This window comes from Pecten maximus, chromosome 1, assembly GCF_902652985.1.
Source record: "Pecten maximus chromosome 1, xPecMax1.1, whole genome shotgun sequence".
Classification (NCBI taxonomy): Eukaryota; Metazoa; Mollusca; class Bivalvia; order Pectinida; family Pectinidae; genus Pecten; species Pecten maximus.
The window spans coordinates 30790525-30813953 of record NC_047015.1 but is presented as its reverse complement, the minus strand read 5'-3'; the positions used below and the strand labels follow the sequence as shown (position 1 = coordinate 30813953).

Genomic DNA, 23429 nt, shown 5'->3' with positions numbered 1-23429 from the left:
ATCCAAGATGGCTGCCTGTCGGCCATGTTGTTTTCCGATTGGTTTCAAAATGCAATATGCATAACTAGGCACCAAGGGGAACCTACATATGAAATTTGAGAAAGATCCCTGCAGTACTTTTTGAGAAATAGCGATAACAAGAATTGTTTACGGATGGAGTGACGGACAGACGGACCACGGACGCATGGCGATTTGAATAGCCCACCATCTGATGATGTTGGGCTAAAAATGATGTTTTCTGCTGTTTCCATGATAAAACTGGAACAGTTAACAGATTTTCTTCAAACTTGGTAATAAGGTTAAATGCCTTAAGGGCTCGGCCAAGAGCAATCGCCAATTTCCATGCAACTCCCACAAATATTATCCAATTATCATCAAACTTAGCAATAGGGTTATCATCCCTTGATTAAAAAGAGTTTGGATTTTATCCTGTAATACTTGTCAAAAAACATATATCTTCTCTATAAGGCTTTATTTTTTCTTCGAGTTTCAATCAATACATTATGGCTCAGCACAATTTATCATTCTGTCGAGCTATAAAGACTAACTTTCTCCACTACAGCGCAAAAATCACACCAGGGTTTCACACTTTAAAGATTTTGTATTGCATTACTTTAGCTTTACAACTCATCTGTGTATTGACATAAAGCTACACCAGTGTGTTATACAGTAATAAAGTAAGGAAATCAAGTTATAACAGTGTGTTATACAGTAATACAGTAAAGAAATCAAGTTATAACAGTGTGTTATACAGTAATACAGTAAAGAAATCAATTTATACTGTTGTGTTATACAGTAATACAGTAAAGAAATCAAGTTATACCAGTGTGTTATACAGTAATACAGTAAAGAAATCAAGTTATAACAGTGTGTTATACAGTAATACAGTAAAGAAATCAAGTTATAACAGTGTGTTATACAGTTATACAGTAAAGAAATCAAGTTATACTGTTGTGTTATACAGTGATACAGTAAAGAAATCAAGTTATAACAGTGTGTTATACAGTAATACAGTAAAGAAATCAAGTTATAACAGTGTGTTATACAGTGATACAGTAAAGAAATCAAGTTATAACAGTGTGTTATACAGTAATAAAGTAAAAAAATCAAGTTATAACAGTGTGTTATACAGTAATAAAGTAAGGAAATCAAGTTATACTGTTGTGTTATACAGTGATACAGTAAAGAAATCAAGTTATAACAGTGTGTTATACAGTAATACAGTAAAGAAATCAAGTTATAACAGTGTGTTATACAGTAATACAGTAAAGAAATCAAGTTATAACAGTGTGTTATACAGTAATAAAGTAAGGAAATCAAGTTATAACAGTGTGTTATACAGTGATACAGTAAAGAAATCAAGTTATAACAGTGTGTTATACAGTGATACAGTAAAGAAATCAAGTTATAACAGTGTGTTATACAGTAATACAGTAAAGAAATCAAGTTATACTGTTGTGTTATACAGTAATACAGTAAAGAAATCAAGTTATACCAGTGTGTTATACAGTAATACAGTAAAGAAATCAAGTTACACATGTGTGATATACAGATTACAGTAAAGAAATCAAGTTACACTTGTGAGTTATACAGTAAAGAAATCAAGTTACACATGTGAGTTATACAGTAATACAGTAAAGAAATCAAGTAATACCAGTGTGGTATATAGTAATACAGTAAAGAAATCAAGTAACAACGGTTTGTTATACAGTAATACAGTAAGGAAAACGTAACAACGGTTTGTTATACAGTAATACAGTAAGGAAAACGTTAGACAGTCTTACTATTTAGTAATTCAAATTTCGGATTTTTACGAAGTAAATCAAAATCACAAAATTTGGCCCAAACTTGCACGTTCATATTGTTTGATCCCATAACGAATTTCTTATATAAAGAACTTAACCCTCTGATCAGGTGGGATTTGTTAAGTTTTACTGTATTATGAATAGCTGACAGTATGATCGTGTCGAGTATGTACTCAATGTGTATGGGTGCTCTCTATTTGCTATCATTCATCACAACAGTCACTAAGGAGTTATAGTAACACCCATCTGCACATCTCAATATTTGGTCTGCAAGCAATCATTAAGTGCTTTAATTGAATCACTTTGGGAAACAAAGATGAGGTTTATCTCCTGCTATTTCAAGGCGGATTGGGTACTTGATTATTCGTCATACAAGTGGGTCTGTGTTTTATTTTGCGTAGTACCTCTATAACATGGTAAATAATCAACCAGCAGTTTCATTGTACGCTTGGCATTATGCTTTTTTGGAATACAACAGAAAACAAATCAAAATGTCGACAGAGCTAATGAAATAGAATCAATGGGGGAAAAAACAATTAAACGGACCTAGCGTTTTCTGATTGTCAGTGTCCTCTGAAACATTGACAGAAGTTACTACTCATATCACACGTTGAAACATTAAAATTTTACACTGGGAATTTTGTGCTGAACGGCTCCTGGTCACAAGAAAGTCATCGTAGGCCTAACACATTATATTGTTTTATAGATATCTCCTTAATTATATATATATTTTTTTTTTTTTTACTGAAATAATACCTATCACTTCTTATCTAAATTAAGCACACATAACCATCCTCGCAAATTGGTACAAGTTCAGCTTTCACATCTACGGAAAGTTACCAGCAGCCAAAGCGTCTTGCGAGTCCTGGTAGGCCCTGGCTGCCCTGCGAGTGTCTCCTATAGTTTGGTAACATATTTCCAGAAATGTTATTAACATCCTATTCCGATGTCCACCTTGCTCGCGATCATACTTGACCACTATGAGGTCGGCTAGTGCAGCATCACGCCTTCTGGTGTCTCCAAGTTCATGCCGGCACAGAAATGACAGAAACAGGGCATAAGGAAGGGGCGGGATATGTATGTGATGTGTGCAATTCGATAGTTCTGAATGAAGCTGGGGAAGACATAGCCAAGGTTCTTCTTTTGAAAACATTAAGATGTCGATGAATTCTTTCTTACACCTAGATAGTAAGGTGTGTCCATGTCCAGAGTATTTCTGAACATATCTTGCCTTTTCTTCTTGTGATCTATGTATCACATTATTCTTGAAACAAGACGCAAGCTTCGCCACTTCTTCGCACATCTGCAGTGATTTTCTGAAGTCTCCTAACAGGAAGTAAAAAGTAGCAAGATACAGCATATTAGTTCCGAGTGATGCCCACGGAATCATCCAACGTTTGCATTTTCTAATATTTGTATACCTTGATTTGTTGCCTGTGACTGGTTCTGCGTTTCCTTGATTAACGCGGTTGCCTGCTATTTGGGACAGCATTTCCATGGCACAACAGTATGACCTGACCTCGTCACATTGTGTTTGTGATTTCGACATTAAATGTAGCGCCTTCGCCATCGTTTTCAATGGATTCCGAGTATCAATAGTACCTTTCCTGCAACTGCTCCTGACTGCGATATCCATATTAAAGTCGATTTCCTGTGTAACATTTGAAAACTGAAGTTCTGCTTGTGTCTTGGCATTGAACAAACTGTTTGCAATGGGAGGAAAGTACTTCCCAACTGAGAGACACATCCATTTCATCCTGTGATATTTGTTTAGAATTTCCAATAGCTTTTGTTGGTGTTGCCCGTGGACTTTCCTTTGGAACATGTTGTTGGTAGGGATGAAATAGTTTGGACAGTACCCTACCAATACCCACTCGATCAGTATATTGAAGCAAAACCAGAAACAGTAAAACAAGTTCCTCTCCTGCCAGAACAGATGGCGGGAGTTTTCGACTGCGAAAAATATCAGAGTTTTCATAAAATATGAGCACAGTATATCTGCATCACCAATGGTGTCCTTCAATGTTCCTTGTATCTGTTTTAAGAAATATTTCAGCAGGATGTACACTTGGAATTGGATGTGACTAAGTGAATGGACCAAACGTCGCTCCGCAGTTACAAATGTGAGCCGCCACTGTAAACCCGTGTTCTCGTAGCATTTGTCTCCTATTGGGACAAGGTGACAGCCTTTTTGCCGAATTTTGCTAATCAAGTTTTCACTTGGCCAACCATGAAGACGTGTGCGAGATATCCAATCATCGGCTTCTCTGGGCCAATTATCACACGGGAAGCAAACGACGGTGTCAATACCTGACAAAATATCGAGTGTGTTACTTGGACCATTGGACCTGCTTAGCACCTTTCCTACTTTTAGTTGCATGCGGTTTCGTTCTCTGAACATATCACTTGAGACAAATACTTTACCGCCAACTTCTACTAGTGAGTACAATAGTGTTCGTCGACATTTCTTTCCTCCGCGACACAACTCAAGAGCTACAAAACCAGGTCGGCAATTGTCCACCCCTCTTATATGCAGAATTGTCTTGTGTTGGTTGTTTTGGGTTATAGGCTGGTCAGGGTACAATACTGTTACAAGTCTATCTATATACATTATATCAATATCAGAATTGAGCATGCTGACGCCCTCCGAGCGACTCCCAGTATGAAACTGATGCATATTACTATTGTCATCATTTGACAACCATTCAGTCGCGAGCAGACTTTTCCTCTTGAAGTTCACTACATTTTGTGCAAGGTGAAATTCCCGGTCCAGATATCTCGATAAAAGAACAGACATCCTTCTACTCCCCTTGTCATCTAGTCTCCCTTTCTCTGTAGAGATCCTACAAAGAAACATCATAATCAATATGACGAAAAAAGGAACTACGGTTCATCATCAGAGTTAATTATCACAAACAATGCTGTTAATATTGTCCGAACCATGTAATTGATGCATCTGTCATCACATACCTCAACATACGACACGAACGATGACGTCTCTTGTCATCACATGTATCTCTACATACTGTACGAACGATGACGTCTCCTGTCATCACACGTACCGGACCTCTACATACGGCACGAACGATGACGTCTCTTGTCATCACATGTATCTCTACATACGTTACGAACGATGACGTCTCCTGTCATCACATGCACCTCTACATACGGTACGAATGATGACGTCTCCTGTCATCACATGTATCTCTACATACGTTACGAACGATGACGTCTCCTGTCATCACATGTATCTCTACATACGTTACGAACGATGACGTCTCCTGTCATCACATGTACCTCTACATACGGTACGAACGATGACGTCTCCTGTCATCACATGTATCTCTACATACTGTACGAACGATGACGTCTCCTGTCATCACACGTATCTCTACATACGGTACGAACGATGACGTCTCCTGTCATCACATGTACCTCTACATACGGTACGAACAATGACGTCTCCTGTCATCACATGTACCTCTACATACGGTACGAACGATGACGTCTCCTGTCATCACATGTATCTCTACATACTGTACGAACGATGACGTCTCCTGTCATCACATGTACCTCTACATACGTTTCGAACGATGACGTCTCCTGTCATCACATGTATCTCTACATACGGTACGAACGATGACGTCTCCTGTCATCACATGTACCTCAACATACGGCTCGAACGATGACGTCTCCTGTCATCACATGTATCTCTACATACGGTACGAACGATGACTTCTCGTCATCACATACCTCTACATACGGTACGAACGATGACGTCTTCTGTCATCACATGTATCTCTACATACTGTACGAACGATGACGTCTCCTGTCATCACATGTATCTCTACATACGGTACGAATGATGACGTCTCCTGTCATCACATGTATCTCTACATACGGTACGAATGATGACGTCTCCTGTCATCACATGTACCTCTACATACGGTACGAACGATGACATCTCCTGTCATCACATGTACCTCTACATACGGTACGAACGATGACGTCTCCTGTCATCACATGTATCTCTACATACTGTACGAACGATGACGTCTCCTGTCATCACATGTACCTCTACATACGTTTCGAACGATGACGTCTCCTGTCATCACATGTATCTCTACATACGGTACGAACGATGACGTCTCCTGTCATCACATGTACCTCAACATACGGCTCGAACGATGACGTCTCCTGTCATCACATGTATCTCTACATACTGTACGAACGATGACGTCTCCTGTCATCACATGTACCTCTACATACGGTACGAATGATGACGTCTCCTGTCATCACATGTACCTCTACATACGGTACGAACGATGACATCTCCTGTCATCACATGTATCTCTACATACGGTACGAACGATGACGTCTCCTGTCATCACATGTACCTCTACATACGGTACGAACGATGACGTTTCCTCTCATCACATACCTCTACATACTGTACGAACGATGACGTCTCCTGTCATCACATGTACCGGTACATACGGTACGAACGATGACGTCTCCTGTCATCACATGTACCTCCACATACGGTACGAACGATGACGTCTCCTGTCATCACATGTATCTCTACATACGGTACGAACGATGACGTCTCCTGTCATCACATGTACCTCAACATACGGCTCGAACGATGACGTCTCCTGTCATCACATGTATCTCTACATATGGTACGAACGATGACTTCTCGTCATCACATACCTCTACATACGGTACGAACGATGACGTCTCCTGTCATCACATGTATCTCTACATACTGTACGAACGATGACGTCTCCTGTCATCACATGGATCTCTACATACGGTACGAATGATGACGTCTCCTGTCATCACATACCTCTACATAAGGTACGAATGATGACGTCTCCTGTCATCACATGTATCTCTACATACGGTAAGAACGATGACGTCTCCTGTCATCACATACCTCTACATACGGTAAGAACGATGACGTCTCCTGTCATCACATATCTCTACATACGGTAAGAACGATGACGTCTCCTGTCATCACATATCTCTACATACGGTAAGAACGATGACGTCTCCTGTCATCACATACCTCTACATACGGTAAGAACGATGACGTCTCCTGTCATCACATACCTCTACATACGGTAAGAACGATGACGTCTCCTGTCATCACATACCTCTACATACGGTAAGAACGATGACGTCTCCTGTCATCACATATCTCTACATACGGTAAGAACGATGACGTCTCCTGTCATCACATATCTCTACATACGGTAAGAACGATGACGTCTCCTGTCATCACATACCTCTACATACGGTACGAATGATGACGTCTCCTGTCATCACATACCTCTACATAAGGTACGAACGATGACGTCTCCTGTCATCACATGTATCTCTACATACGGTAAGAACGATGACGTCTCCTGTCATCACATGTATCTCTACATACGTTACGAACGATGACATCTCCTGTCATCACATGTACCTCTACATACGGTAAGAACGATCACGTCTCCTGTCATCACATGTATCTCTACATACGGTACGAATGATGACGTCTCCTGTCATCACATGTACCTCTACATACGGTACGAACGATGACATCTCCTGTCATCACATGTACCTCTACATACGGTAAGAACGATGACGTTTCCTCTCATCACATACCTCTACATACTGTACGAACGATGACGTCTCCTGTCATCACATGTACCGGTACATACGGTACGAACGATGACGTCTCCTGTCATCACATGTACCTCCACATACGGTACGAACGATGACGTCTCCTGTCATCACATGTATCTCTACATACGGTACGAACGATGACGTCTCCTGTCATCACATGTATCTCTACATACGGTACGAACGATGACGTCTCCTGTCATCACATGTACCTCTACATACGGTACGAACGATGACGTCTCCTGTCATCACATACCTCTACATACGGTACGAACGATGACGTCTCCTGTCATCACATGTATCTCTACATACGGTACGAACGATGACGTCTCCTGTCATCACATGTATCTCTACATACGGTACGAACGATGACGTCTCCTGTCATCACATGTACCTCTACATACGGTACGAACGATGACGTCTCCTGTCATCACATGTATCTCTACATACGGTACGAACGATGACGTCTCCGTAACGAACGATGGACGTCTCCTGTCCATCACATGTATCTCTACATACGGTACGAACGATGACGTCTCCTGTCATCACATGTATCTCTACATACGGTACGAACGATGACGTCTCCTGTCATCACATGTACCTCTACATACGGTACGAACGATGACGTCTCCTGTCATCACATGTATCTCTACATACGGTACGAACGATGACGTCTCCTGTCATCACATACCTCTACATACGGTACGAACGATGACGTCTTCTGTCATCACATGTATCTCTACATACTGTACGAACGATGACGTCTCCTGTCATCACATGTACCTCTACATACGGTACGAACGATGACGTCTCCTGTCATCACATACCTCTACATACGGTACGAACGATGACGTCTCCTGTCATCACATACCTCTACATACGGTACGAACGATGACGTCTCCTGTCATCACATGTATCTCTACATACGGTACGAACGATGACGTCTCCTGTCATCACATACCTCTACATACGGTACGAACGATGACGTCTCCTGTCATCACATGTACCGGTACATACGGTACGAACGATTACGTCTAAAGACCCCACATGTGGTTCTTTGTTATAAGGTTTCCGGACATATCCAGTGATAACAGTCATATCTAGTGATAATGTATTATTTCATTAATTCAATTAATCTTACCGGATACCATGAACATCCACTCAACAGCCAGTCTTGGAGTAATCTTGGTGTTGTTGTTGTTTTTAGTGTATTCACAAAACAGGAGAAACTGGCGTTCACATGGCAACATACAATTACCAAGTAGAATGAACTGGAAATGCGAGATAAACGTTGTTGTTTTGTTTTTGTTTTGTCATGATCTGTGTTTTTATATCTTACCTGTCCATGTTCCTGATTATTCTGGCACTTCCCACTTCAACTTCGAGTTTGATATACGAGAAATGGTTTCGTCTGCTTAATGACAAATGTCTTCAATTTAGTCAACACTAAGTATGCGGCTATCCATCGGTCTAGCAATGCTATGCCTCGTCATGACGATAAATTTGTCCACCATTGTCTTATTTCATTTTTCTGTTTAAGTTTTTTTCTGACATTTAGTTCCGTATGAATGTATATATATGTGCATCATCTTTTGTATTAGAAAGTAACCAATAGTAAATACATACGTGTGTCACTAAGTGGGGAGAGTTTTGATTGGTGAAAACTTGGGGAACTCCGGTCATCACACTTTTGCCATTACTATAACGGGTTCCGTGAAACGTTCACATCAAGCAACAACATGATTGCATGAAAATGCTATATTTTCAATAAAATATAAAGTTTTGTTGGTTATAAAAGTAAATGGAGAGATAATAATTGCATGGGTATTAAAAACTATAACCATGTAAAATGTAGTACTGGGGTATATAGAATCTACAGTATAGTACATGGACGATGTGTATACATATATATATGTACGTAGCTAGCACCTTCGTCAAACGGCCAGTACATCTGTAATTTACACAAAACAAGTCGACGATTCATTTCTACAGAGACCTTACTGAATAACTCTATATTTAATCATAAGTACCTAGTATATACAGGTGTACATTAAAATGAGTTTAAACTGTTATTACATTCTAAATCTAAATCGTATAGAATGGTAGGTGTTTGATTTCAATTTAACTTCCGTGTAATTTGTTAAGTATACGTAAAATATCATACATATTTATATACTGTATCAAACATATATAATACATATTTATATACTGTATCAAACATATATAATACATATTTATATACTGTATCAAACATATATAATACATATTTATATACTGTATCAAACATATATAATACATATTTATATACTGTATCAAACATATATACTGTATGTGATAAGTAACCAATACATAACTTAGGAAATAATCTGAGACCTCTACGAGATAGCGTTACTTTTATGTCACTTATATTAATGTGTTGGGTCATCTGGACATATGCCACATCAAATCTTTATTCCATGTATGCCGTCATGTTCAGTTTCATAAAATCGAATAATAAAACGATGCGATAATTAATTTCGGTTTAGTTCATTTCCGTGAAGAAAAAAAAATCATAAAGTATGGTTTTCACGGATGGTATATAAAACTGGAATATAAGGAGAAATTCTTGTTACATGGACTTTGTGGTCTATGAAGACCGTAGTCTTAGTATATTTCGTGGGTTATATAATTCATCCTACTACATTGAAAACTCATTTTCCGAGTACCCTCTATCCGGTCACCTTCGTCCCGACAGGAAGGGACATATAGTTTAATACGATATCGTGGCTCTTATGAGTAATAAGTAAACAATAAGCAATGTTTCCTGGCCTCTTGATATCATCATTTTTTTTAGAAGTATGACCACTCGTACTTCCGTGGTGATGTGGATAAGATAGGATTTTTTTTGTTTAGTCATCTATATATATATGTAGCCTAGCGTGTTGATACACTCTCTTTTTTACATGTGATATTTGATATGCCCCACAACCTCGCAATCTGGATTGTAGGGTGTGGGATCGTCGGATGTGGGATTGCCGGGTGTGGGCTTGTTGGGTGTGGGGTTGTTGGGTATGGGGTTGTTGGGTGTGGGGTTGTTGGGTATGGGATTTTCCGGTGTGGGGTTGTTGGGTGTGAGATTGTCAGGTGTGGGATTTTCCGGTTTGGGGTTGTCGGATGTGGGGTTGTTGGGTGTGGGGTTGTCGGATGTGGGGTTGTTGGGTGTGGGATTGTCAGGTGTGGGGTTGTTGGGTGTGGGGTTGTCGGGTGAGGGGTTGTTGGGTGTGGGGTTGTCGGGTGAGGGGTTGTCGGGTGAGGGGTTGTTGGGTGAGGGGTTGTTGGGTGTGGGGTTGTTGGGTGAGGGGTTGTTGGGTGAGGGGTTGTTGGGTGTGGGATTGTTGGGTGTGAGATTGTCAGGTGTGGGGTTGTTGGATGTGAGGTTGAAGGGTGTGGGGTTGTCGGTTGTGGGGTTGTGGGTTGTGGGGTTGTTGGGTGTGGGATTTTCCGGTTTGGGGTTTTGGGTGTGGGGTTGTTGGGTGTGAGATTGTCAGGTGTGGGGTTGGTTGTTGGGTATGGGGTTGTCGGGTGTTGGGGTGTTGGGTGAGGGGTTGTTGGGTGTGGGGTTGTTGGGTGTGAGATTGTCAGGTGTTGTTGGGTATGGGGTTGTTTGGTGTGGGGTTGTTGGGTGAGGGGTTGTTGGGTGTGGGGTTGTTGGGTGAGGGGTTGTTGGGTGAGGGGTTGTTGGGTGTGGGATTGTTGGGTGTGAGATTGTCAGGTGTGGGGGTTGTTGGATGTGAGATTGAAGGGTGTGGGATTGTCGGTTGTGGGGTTGTCGGATGTGGGGTTGTTGGGTGTGGGGTTGTTGGGTGTGGGATTTTCCGGTGTGGGGTTTTTGGGTGTGGGGTTGTTGGGTGTGGGATTTTCCGGTTTGGGGTTGTTGGGTATGGGGTTGTTTGGTGTGAGGTTGTCGGGTGTGGGGTTGTTGGGTGTGGGGTTGTTGGGTGTGGGATTTTCCGGTTTGGGGTTGTTGGGTGGGTTGTTGGTGTGTGGTTGTTGGGTATGGGGTTGTTTGGTGTGGGGTTTGTCGGGTGTGGGGTTGTTGGGTGTGGGGTTGTTTGGGTGTGGGTTGTCGGGTGTGGGGTTGTTGGTTGTGGGGTTGTCGGGTGTGGGGTTGTTGGGTGTGGGGTTGTTGGGTGTGGGGTTGTGTTGGGTGTGGTTGTTGTGTGTTGGGTATGGGGTTGTTTGGTGTGGGTTGTCGGGTGTGGGGTTGTTGGGTATGGGGTTTGTTGGGTATGGGGTTGTTGGGTGTGGGGTTGTTGTGGGGTGTGGGGTTGTCGGTGTGGGGTGTTGGGGTGTGGGGTTGTTGGGTGTGGGGTTGTTGGGTGTGGGGTTGTTGGGTGTGAGATTGTCAGGTGTGTGGTTGTTGGGTATGGGATTGTTTGGGTGTGGGGTTGTCGGGTGTGGGGTTGTCGGGTATGGGGTTGTTGGGTATGGGGTTGTTGGGTGTGGGGTTGTCGGTAGTGGGGTTGTTGGGTGTGGGTTGTCGGGTGTGGGGTTGTTGGGTGTGTGGTTGTTGGGTATGGGATTGTTTGGTGTGGGTTGTCGGGTGTGGGGTTGTCGGGTATGGGGTTGTCGGGTATGGGGTTGTTGGGTGTGGGGTTGTTGGGTGTGGGGTTGTCGGGTGTGGGGTTGTTGGGTGTGTGGTTGTTGGGTATGGGGTTGTTTGTTGTGGGGTTGTCGGGTGTGGGTTGTTGGGTGTGGGATTTTCTGGTTTGGGGTTGTTGGGTATGGGGTTGTTTGGTGTGGGGTTGTCGGGTGTGGGGTTGTTGGGTGTGGGGTTGTCGGATGTGGGGTTGTTAGGTGTGGGATTTTCCAGTTTGGGGTTGTTGGGTGTGGGGTTGTTGGGTGTGAGATTGTCTGGTGTGTGGTTGTTGGGTATGGGGTTGTTGGGTATGGGGTTGTTGGGTGAGGGGTTGTTGGGTGTGGGGTTGTTGGGTGTGGGGTTGTCGGGTGTGGGGTTGTCGGGTGTGGGGTTGTTGGGTGTGAGATTGTCAGGTGTGGGTTGTCGGATGTGGGGTTGTTGGGTGTGGGGTTGTCGGGTGTGGGGTTGTTGGGTGAGGGTTGTTGGGTGTGGGATTTTCCGGTGTGGGGTTGTTTGGTGTGAGATCGTCAGGTGTGGGGTTGTCGAGTGTTGAGTTGTCTGGTATGGGGTTGTCGGGTGTGGGGTTATCGGTGTGAGATTGTCAGGTGTGGGTTGTTGGTTGTGGGGTTATCGGGTGTGGGATTGTCGATGCGAGATTGTCAGGTGTGGGGTTGCCGGGTCCGGGGGGGCCTATTTGGATTGTATTTCGTCAATTCTTTTATTAGGACGTTTGAAACTACAAAGTAGTTTGAAGGCAAAGTAGCATAACAAACAACACATATGAATGAATCATATCAATAACAATCACGAGCTATAATTCAGAAGTACATGAACAGTTTTATTCAGGCAGACAGCCTATTATTGTACTTTCCAAAACCCACTCGCCTCAAATTTAGGGACAAAAAAAAATCAATGATAATCAAAGCTTCAGAATTTTTTGTTGTTCAAAATTATTTGTACGCATTTAAGTACCCGCGTATAGGAAGCTACGCCCCTGACTGTATTCAATTTACGTTGTATGAGTGAAATTCATGTTTAGCATTAAAATCACGGGAGAGGGAGTCTGAAATCGGGAAACTCCCAACTAAGTCAAGAAAGTTGTTAAGTATGATGATTCATGGTTCATCTTCATATTCATAACAGGCACTAGAAAAACAAGAGGCCCATGGGGCCTGTATCGCCAGAGACATTTATATGTCTCTGGTATCGCTCACCTGGTTGGATTTGACCAAACGTCAAAATAATGTTCATGTTCAATTCGTTAATACGTAGCTCTATTTGTCAATCTTGAACAATGCTATATATGGTTATAGTGTGGGGATCTGAACTGCTTTAAAGAAATTACATAGTCCAGACTCTCTAAGTGTGTAAAAAAAACAACTTAGGGGTGGTTTTTACAACATAATTGTGTTTAAAGACACTAAGTCCCTTAGAGTGGGAAAAGACCCTTGGCCCTATTTCTACATAAGAAATTTTGTTTATCCCTTAACTTCCAGCGATGCTGGTTATGGAATGGAGGGTCATAGCAACCACTTATGCAAAATCTTTTTCCTTTCCCCAAAGGATCTTTCTGACCAAATTTGGTTCAAATCCATGCAGGACATTTTGGCCCCTCATGCCCCAGGGGGGTTACAGTCACCATTTATGCAAAATCTGTTCCCCTTCCCCCAAGGATGTTTCTGATCAAATTGGGTTCAAATCCATTCATAATTTTGACTAGTGATTTAACGGAATTGCCTTAATTTCCCCATCCGACCCCGCCCCTCTGGGGTCAGTCACCAGTTATGCAAAATCTTATCCCCTTTGGCAGAGGATGTTTCTGACTAAATTTGGTCAAAATCCAATAAGAATTTTATCACTAGTAGCGATTTAAAGAAATTACCTCTATTTCTCCACCTCTGGGTTGCGAGTTCGAAACCTATGTGGGGCAGTTGCCAGGTACTGACCGTAGGCTGTTGTTTTTTCTCCGGTACTCCGGCTTTCCTCCACGTCCAAAACCTGGCACGTCCTTAATTGACCCTGGCTGTTAATAGGATGTTAAACAAAACAAAACAAAACAAATACCTCTATTTCCCCTATTAGGCCTCGCCTCTCTGGCCCCTTGGGAGTCAGAGTCACCATTTATGCAAAATCTTATCCCCTTTGGCAGAGGATGTTTCTGACTAAATTTGGTCAAAATCCAAAGAACTTTTTGACAAGTAGCCATTTAAAGAAATTACAGTGTACCTCTATTTCCCCTATTGGGTCCCGCCCGTCTGGCCCTTAAAGGTCAGAATCGTCATTTATGCAAAATCTGTTCCCCTTCCCCCAAGGATGTTTCTGATCAAATTATGTTCAAATCCATTCATAAATTTGTGACTAGTAGCGATTTAAAGGCATTACATCTATTTCCCCTATTGGGCCCCTGGGGGTCAGCGTCACCGTTTATGCAAAATCTGTTACCCTTCTCCAAATGATATTTTTGACCAAATTAATTCAAATCCATTCACAACTTTATGACTAGTAGCGATTTAAAGGCATTACCTCAATTTCCCCTATTTGGCCCTGCCCCTCCAGGGTCAGAGTCACCATTTATGCAAAATCTTATCCCCTTCTGCCAAGGATGTTTCTGACCAAATCTGGTCAAAATCCAATAAGAACTTTTTTACTAGTAGCGATTTGAAGCAAATGACGACGGACGGACGACAGACGCCGCGCCATGACATAATATCAATGGACATTCGGTCCAGGTGAGCTAAAAATGAAAAAATACTAAAAAGTATACAGATTTTAAAAAAATTTATTCTGTGGCTTCATCAATATTTTAAAACATTGGACTTTCCCCATTACATAAATACTGCAATCTACACTTTATCTTGTACAAGGTGTATCCTTAAAGCATCCAATATATTTTAATTTTTTGCACCAGATGCCACATTTTTGCACCAGTTATTCATATTTTGTATTTCTGTACCAGTAATATAGCATAAATACAACTGTGTGACTTTCTCTATCACATATTAAACCCTTTGCACTTCATCGGCTACATTTAAATTGTCCTTTCATACCATGTTCACAGCTGCTGTACCTATGTTACTGTATGTGACTTTTGGACAGATTGATCCTATACACTAATACATTTAGTTTCATTAGCATAATTCTGGAAAGATGATAAATACTTTGCCAGAACATATTTTGAAACAATTTACAAAGTTTTGAAAGAAAATGAATTACATTCTATGTAGTTTATCATAACTTCACTAAGTTTTCCCCCTATTTATATACAGTATAAATATTTATTTTTTTGACAACAAAAACCATAATGTTGTTTGGGGCATCAAATAATGTTTGCTATTCAACTCCACTCACACTTGATTATAGCAACAGTTTCATATAAAACAACCTTTGAAGGGAATGGAAACAGTTATGCTATAAGTATGATATCATTACATAATTCAACATAAGTATAATAGCAAGGATTTCAGACTTGTAAAATCCCATCTCTCACACACACACCCTTCATCATTCACTGTATACACAATTACACATGCATAGATGATATCTAGCCATTTACATATGGAAACCTACCATGAGTTGTTTTCTTTGTTGACAATTTAACAAATTTAACAAGAAGAATCTGCAATAAACTTTAAATACTAATGGATTCTAAGCATCAATTACTGACACTTAGAATAAGAAATTAATAACACAAACTTCCCAGTGTCTAAAAAAACTATGGTTTTGAGAGAGAAAAATGAAACCTCAGGTTTGTTTTTATCTCTCTGCAAACTTTAACTTATTATCAGATCAGCAACATAATTTCAGTACAAGCACTTCTTTTATTTCAGGTGTTCTTTGCAAAAGCAAAATGGTTATAAATGTACTTCAGTATCAAACCATCAATCCTGGTTTCCTCTCCATCATGACAGACAAAACAGGGTTACTTCCCTATCAGATTAACTTATGTCAATACTACATCTGTTAAGTGAATGTAACATTTCCTTCTATGATGTAATGACAACAGATGAAATGTCATTTAAAATGTCTTTCATATCTTCTTTTAAACTCAACAGCAAACCTGTGAATACAAAGAATATAAAATGAGTACATTACACTGCCCATCATCGGAAAGCTGCCAGACTCTATCAACTTCAACAGAGCCTTGTGGGTTTCCTATGATGTAATAAAAGAAAAATGTGCAGGCCCTAACTATTCTTTGATGCAAAGGAATTTGTGTTGGAATGTGTTCACACAAATATATTGTTGCATTGTTGCCTGCAATATGAAAATTAACAAGAAAAATATTTCAAGTCAAGTGATAATAATTTTGGTCATTTCTTTTAATGTAAGAAGCATTTCTGAGAATCTTCCAAGTTAAGTTCATGATTAAAATAATCATTGTAATAAATGAAATTTACATAATATATTATTAAATGACCATAGTTTACTCTATTTTGCATTTTTTAAATTTATTTATTCTTTTTTTTTTGTCTTCTTTTTTCTGCAAAGCAATCACATAACATTAAAATGTTTTAAATGCAACATTGACCAACTGATTACACAATCAATAATTAGAAGTTCATGTTTAAGTGATAATTTACTATGATTTTCCAACAGATTCCAATCAGCATACATCTAATTTGGAAATGTGAACAATGACTTGTTTGAAGTGTTAATCAATTATCCTCACCCGTATTTGTATCACTCTCTGCAATGTATGTCACAGTCAATGGATGACAATTTACTTGTACCACCTAAAACAAAGACAGAAATATTAATGGCAACCTTTGTCTTTATAATCCTCAAAATTAGATATTTTAATACCTTAGACATTATGCTATCAGAAGCAGTTCAACACCATTCAGACTTCATTGTAGAGACCAACCAACCAATTGTTTTCCCATAGACCTTAGTGTTAACGTTTTGGATTATTCCATTCAAATTTTTGAATTGAATATGACGATTATGGTTTATAACAAAAGTTTAGGGTCTGATATAACACCTAATCAAAAAAAAAAGTTGGGTCCTTCAGCTCAAATTTTCTCCAGGGTAGCCATTTTGAAAATACAAATTGTAGGTGAATTTCGCGGTAAAAATTCTCAAAAATATTAAATGTTTACCTGTTTACTATTATTACGTGAACTTTTGGGGAAAAAACCAATCGGACTTAGGAAATTTATATCAACATTTCTTATTGATAGTTACCTATCAGGCTACATATCTATTTTCTCACCTCATAACATACTGGCCAATCAGTGGCTGCCAGACATTTTATCCTTGGCTCAACGTTCTATACACAGGGGCTGTTTCAAAAATATATGTTTTCAATTGGTTGGTTGTTCCCTTACATGAAAAATGTATTTGATTTACTGTTTTTTTGACATGTAATCAATGATTCACTTAAACTTGATCAATAAACTATTGTGGCATCATCGGTGGAACAAAGTGGGAATAATGCAAACCTGAAAACATTTTGTCTTTATACCTGATAGTTTTGGTACATGCAGACAACTGCATTATTCTTCTTAAAACCTATTTTGTTGGCTTGTTCTGTTCCTGCACTAAAGGTACACAGGAAGTCTTGTCGTAAAGCCAATTCTGGAGCCTGCTCTGAGGACACTGTTAACATACAAAACCTACAATATAGCAAGGGGCAACCAAGAACATCTTTTGATAATTATCCTGTATAAGCTGGGAGGCTTTATTACTCAATTTTTTTCACTGGTTTGAGGTCAAGTATTTTTGCCCCATTTTGGGAAGAAAATTGGTGAATCATTTTTGTATTGTAAATATACCCCAGTTAATTCTTCTCGTAACTTGTCGCTGCCTTGTGGTATGACTCTGCCAGGTTGGCATTTAGTGAAACCGGTTAATGTAACATGGAAGCCGCGACACGGCCTACAACATCTATCGGACATTGTGGAAAATGGACCCGTCATTGCGTGATTGTTTGTACATTTGGTGATTATGTGACAATGTACTGAACTGCAAGTTAATTCCTACTCTGAGATGTTGAAATGAAGCAACTTTACGTTTTTTGGTTATTGTTGTCGTGATACTAAATGCGTTTATGTTTTTGATTCTGTACCGCCTATGAGTGCCCGGCTAGGTTGCACGAATTATTATAGTTGATTGTTTGTTTTTGGTTGAAACACAATAAAGGTTTACAACCTGACGGGAATTGTTTATCATCGTCTGTTAAGCACAATACAATTTTACCATAAACACAAACATGCAGTTTTTAATTTGAGACATCTTTTTAATTCGTAGAAAATTCTATATACATGTAGATCTAGCCTGATCCATTTGATAACCTGCCTGTGACCCTGATTGCACCACAAGAGGTTTGTGTTTTATTAGTCAAACAGTGTAAAATATTTGTGTACATTTAAAAATTGACAAGAAATAAGCCATACAAGGCAATGTAATTGTGATCGCAGCAGAAATTATATGTAAACTATGTTCATACTTGTGTATTAACCCAATACCCAATATGCAAAATCTATGATCCAATGACCTTACAGTTCCTGGTCTATATACATTAATTTAGAATGTCTATGTTTACATTGGCCAGGGTATTTCTACTAACTTTACTTGTCCAAAATGAACACAGAAAAGACATTTAAATGCTGAAATGAATCAAGTCATTAGGAAAAGTTCTTAAAAGATATACAGTGCAACTAGAAATTTTACAACTTGTGTGGAATACAAGATCTACTTGCCCTTGTCAGTGCCAATCATAAAACACATTGAGGCATTGTGAACCACAACATCTTACCCTTGACAACTGGAACACCATCTCTGTCTGTTACCAAAATAGCATAAAGGCCTGTAACTCTGCAACAAAGAAAACATCAAAACATTTGGAATAAATCTTCGAATTAAGGACATGCCTCCATTTGTAAGTATTGTATGAATTACACAAAAATTAACGAATGCCTGTTAATTTATGGGCTGTTCACATGTTCATTTTTCTGTGCTTATACCGGTATATATGTATATACATGTATGTATATGACAAATTGCTTGTCAATACTTCACTGTATATTTAAACATGAAATCTTGTGAATAGACTTTGTTATATCAAAACGTGTGTATGATTTGTGTGTGTCATCTTCACCAGACAAATGACCAGAGCAGCAGAAATGTTCACTCAAATGTTGTGTGTATAATTGTACAAATAGACAGGTGTTATTTGTCTGCACTATAGTCTTTGTACACTGATGAGGTGGCAAATGGTATAGAAGTCAATTCAGCTTCACTTGGTTTATAACCGGGTCATAGATATGCAGCAGGAGTCTACTGGCCCCCTCATCTTGGCCAAATCCTACACCGGTTGTGATATACCACAGTCTATTCATACTTACCAACCTGAAGAACATGTTTAATATTAATATGAAATCTTAGTATCTTAATGAAATGAATGCAAAAGATTTCTTTAAATTGTAGGTTTAATATTCATACGGTACAGTACAGCCAATTTTGCTCACAAACTTGTCATTTATAATACATTTACATTAGCTGGATCATGAAATTAGAAAATGTCTGCAAGACTTAAATGCCTCCGCTGCCATGTGATATTTGCAGAAAGTTTTACCAAACTCCATGGAAGAATAAAATTGCCAAGTGTTTGCATTGAATCAGCTGATGATTTTCTATATAAAGCAAGCATGACCTTGGCCTAGATACTGGAATGCTGAAACACACTATATCCAAAATGTGTTCATATTCGACCTCTGTATAAAGTCTTACCAAAATCTGTCACAGAAAGAAGTTCGACCTTTGAATAAAGTCTGACCAAACTCTGTCACAGAATGAAGTTGCTAAGTGTTTACATTGAATCGGTACAGGATGGGATGTGATGCAGCATAACACGACATGACGGACATGGGAAACACTATATGCTCTCCCTTATTTTATGGCTGGGACATAAAAATTTGCATAACAATATCTACTCACGTTTTCATCAATTTGGACAGGTATGTTTTAATTTCCTGAAAATAAATATGTTGTATGCATGATAAAGGTTTATAACATCATAGGAATCAATGTACATGTAATACTAATTAAGTAACAGCACTATCACATCTTTTATCACTTATCGGGCTGTTATCCAGTGAATTAGACCGCATAGTACAGACGAATACTCTGGAGCATTCTTCATTGGTCAGGTTGATCAGAAATCGATTGTGACATCATAGACATAATATGGATAATGATGCGTGTGAACGGCACAAGAAAATGTCTCCGTTTGGTTAAGCTCTCCACATTTTTACCAGGCAAAATGGAAATCTTCTGGGTAATGTATCTTAAATTTGTTTTTATTTCATGAGATTTTATGGAAAAAATATGCAAAAATAAAAATGTCTAAGGCTCCTTTCATCTCATATCTCATATGACAACTCATTTAAGATTGATATATACATAATGTATATATAGAACATATGTCTGAATCATGTTATAACACCAACATTGCATGACACAAACCATCATACAGGTCCAAGGTGTGTGGTTAGGTACGCGTATGGTTTGACGCTCCGTCGCTGTTTCTTGGAAAGCTGAGAAACAAACAGTTCTGTGCTGTTTTGGTTGTGTCCTTGGGCAAGACACTTTACCCTAATATTATTGCACTGAATGACATTCTCCCATTCACCCAAGTTTCATGGCCCATGTCTGGTGTCAGGGCCAGGGGAAACTTGGGCTAGGCCTCCCGTATTTTGTTCAGTGAGGCTATACAGAGGTAGTCACAGACTACTACAAGGAGACCCTGCCTCAAAATGATCTTGGCCGTTCACAGGGTGATAGACCCAAAAACATACAGCCACACAGATCGCTGTTAGCACACCAGACGCGTCCAGTCTTAAACACTTTCAGGTCAAAATCTTTCCTCACAACTTCATCTGCTACAATTTCTTTGTATTTTCAACTTTTTTCAGTAACGTGCACATGTTCTGCCTTCATTCATGGTAACATTTTATTGAAATTTAGTGTTGTGTTATAAAAGAAATATATCTGTACATTCTTCATGTAAAATTTTGATGCCAAATACCTGATATGTCGGTAGAAATTAAAAATTACAACAAAACTAAATTACTCTTGGCACCATCATCATTCATTAACGTACCAAATTATCATCCAAATGACGTTACAAAAATAAATATTGTAAAATAAATTTGAATTTCTGAAGTAAATGACAACAGAAAATACCGTGTGGAAATATCAAATGATAATTAAACAAAAAAAATTTTCGGGTTACAAACTTTTGCTATTAACAAATCCAGGAAAATTATTTGAAAAAAAAAAAAGTTTAAATGGTAAGATTACATGGCAAAACACAAACCCGATGTCGGATCTCTCTGTGGTTAGCACGACGCCTGCTTATTATAAAAGCCAGATTAAATATAATGGCTCTGGTATCTTCTTTGGGTATGGTTTCTTTATTGTATAAGAAACATCATAAGTTGTAACAATAACTGCATCATTATCATCATGCGATTTTATGTCATGTGACGTTTCGACGAGGAATTACCCAACTATTTACGGTTTGTAAGCTAATACGTTAAAGGTTTGTTTCTCCAATTGTCAACATTTAAACAAAAAGACTTTAAATTGTCAATATAAATTAAGAAAATATGTGTGACTGCCTATTCAATAAAAATAATTCGTTTGAGAAAAAATCGCAGACACTCACTTCCGCCATTCTTGCAGCTGACCTTTTCTTGTTTCTATAACTGAAGAGCTTCGTACGAGTTATCTTCCTTGTTATTGCTGGACTGTCGTTATAAGATTGTTATCAGTATTTCCCTGGATCTCTCTCAAATATCATTTTTATTATGAAACACATCTGTGACGTAAACAAATAAATACAGTAAATAAATAAATAATAATACAAATCCTGTAGTCGATTAAACTTTATTTCTCATATTCCTTTTTGGAAAGATTATCAGAAAATGTAAGGAAAATCATGTGTCCGTGTTCCCGTTATTGTGCTATGATCGGTCTAATTCAAGATACCAATTTGACATAATAAAGATAATGTGATTTTAAGTGAATTTTCCTGTTTTGACCTTATACAGGATAAATCCATACAATATATTCCATCTGTGTTGTCAGATATGTATGGTTGCAAAGCTGACAAAAATACTATTTTCCTTTGAATTATGGAAGTTAATTTCGTTAGCCTGTTAATCTATCTCACAATCGCAATTCAAGCTACCCCTAGCCCTTAACTCTTGATAGCAAAACACCTTTTTTTTGCATATCAACGCTTTAATTTGTATACAAATTTCTGCTATTGAACTTTAAAAAAAAAAAAAATTAAGCAGATTAAAAGAAAACAAGCTATTCTTTCTAAAACAGCCATAAAAATGGGATGTCCGTGTAGGCCTACTTCCTTTTTGTTCCATTATTATTTGCGGGGTCAGAAATCCTTAGAATTGTTTAAGTTATATCAGAAACGTTAACAAAAACAATAAAATGTATAATTTTCCACATTGTTGTATATTATTTTCATGATATTGAACATTACAAAGTTGTACAGAAAAATGAACTAGCTACATTTAAAAATGGCCACACGCTGTGATTTGAGTGATCAATCTAGAGTAAAAAATAAAAGATGAAATTTGTGCATTTCATATGAAGGGCAAGAAATGCACATTTTCAAAATGGACGCCTGATTAATGATTTATTAGAATTCTTGTGAAAAAAGTTTTATAAACACCAGACATCTACATTTTTGACACACTTTTCAGATTCGTATTTGCTAATGAGAGTGACAATACTTTGTTAAATAACTCTTGTTAAAACTCTTACACTAAGCTTGTAGATCAAATCGAGACTGAACGTGATTGAAACCACAGAAGGGTAAAGTGTACATCCTTAATGCCCTTAATTGGTCTGTAGTTGTGCATAATCCATTTTTAGACTGGTCAGAATACAAGATGGCTGGCAGTCATTTAAAATTTGAATTTTGACGGTTGAAATTAATTGTATCGCTATTCTCCGAAATTTATTACAGACAGTTTCCACATATATACTCTACATATGAGGAAACTGCAGGCTATCAACCGCAATCGATTAGGACCATTCACAGTATCAAAAGAGCAAACAAGCTTTATTGTGTTGCCACCTTTTGTCGTAAAATGCTAGCTTCTACAGTCCTCTTACAGAAGTTCCTCCGTACGCGAAGGAAAGAAACCGTCAAACACCAGCCCATCAACTCAGTTTCTCAGGAGAGATCTTGATGAATCTTTCTCAAATTGATCCAATAAAGGTCATCCGATGGTGGGCGACAAGATCCCTTTTGGATCTGTTGTTTCAATTAACAAAAGTGATGAAGACTTATAATTATCATC

General features: G+C 38.8%; 3 protein-coding genes across 5 annotated transcripts; all 3 read right to left on the bottom strand.

Moving 5' to 3' along the window:
• Window positions 1–457: 457 nt before the first annotated feature.
• Window positions 458–9028, bottom strand: LOC117330030. The gene is made up of 2 exons (XM_033888252.1): window positions 8818–9028; window positions 458–4648 (listed from the first exon to the last, which is right to left on the bottom strand). Exons 1-2 carry the CDS (start codon window positions 8823–8825, stop codon window positions 2632–2634), a joined length of 2025 nt encoding a protein of 674 aa, XP_033744143.1. The 5' UTR covers window positions 8826–9028; the 3' UTR covers window positions 458–2631.
• Window positions 9029–11225: 2197 nt separating this feature from the next.
• On the bottom strand, window positions 11226–15996 carry LOC117339006 (extensin-like). Its single transcript, XM_033900400.1, has 2 exons — window positions 15973–15996; window positions 11226–12371 (listed from the first exon to the last, which is right to left on the bottom strand). The coding sequence occupies exons 1-2, from the start codon at window positions 15994–15996 to the stop codon at window positions 11226–11228; spliced, it is 1170 nt and encodes a 389-aa protein (XP_033756291.1).
• On the bottom strand, window positions 14860–21826 carry LOC117330002 (ragulator complex protein LAMTOR3-B-like). 3 transcript variants are annotated; one of them, XM_033888232.1, is made up of 6 exons: window positions 21767–21826; window positions 20035–20069; window positions 18854–18912; window positions 17561–17694; window positions 16766–16829; window positions 14860–16153 (listed from the first exon to the last, which is right to left on the bottom strand). In XM_033888232.1, exons 1-6 carry the CDS (start codon window positions 21773–21775, stop codon window positions 16080–16082), a joined length of 375 nt encoding a protein of 124 aa, XP_033744123.1. In that variant the 5' UTR covers window positions 21776–21826; the 3' UTR covers window positions 14860–16079. The 3 variants fall into 3 exon arrangements, with proteins under 3 accessions (XP_033744123.1, XP_033744132.1, XP_033744128.1); XM_033888241.1 differs by lacking the exon at window positions 21767–21826 and adding an exon at window positions 21416–21648; XM_033888237.1 differs by lacking the exon at window positions 21767–21826 and adding an exon at window positions 20563–21212.
• Between the last annotated feature and the right edge of the window lie 1603 nt (window positions 21827–23429).

Coding starts and splice junctions, on each gene's coding strand:
- LOC117330002 (XM_033888232.1), bottom strand. Junction 17,695..18,853: donor TGGTGTTCCAGTTGTCAAGG/GTAAGATGTTGT, acceptor GTATGTTAACAG/TGTCCTCAGAGCAGGCTCCA. Junction 16,830..17,560: donor GCATGTACCAAAACTATCAG/GTATAAAGACAA, acceptor TCTTTGTTTTAG/GTGGTACAAGTAAATTGTCA.
- LOC117339006 (XM_033900400.1), bottom strand. CDS start 15,996: ATGGAGAGGAAACCAGGATTGATG. Junction 12,372..15,972: donor AGAGGAAACCAGGATTGATG/GTTTGATACTGA, acceptor ACCACACACCAG/ACAATCTCACACCCAACAAC.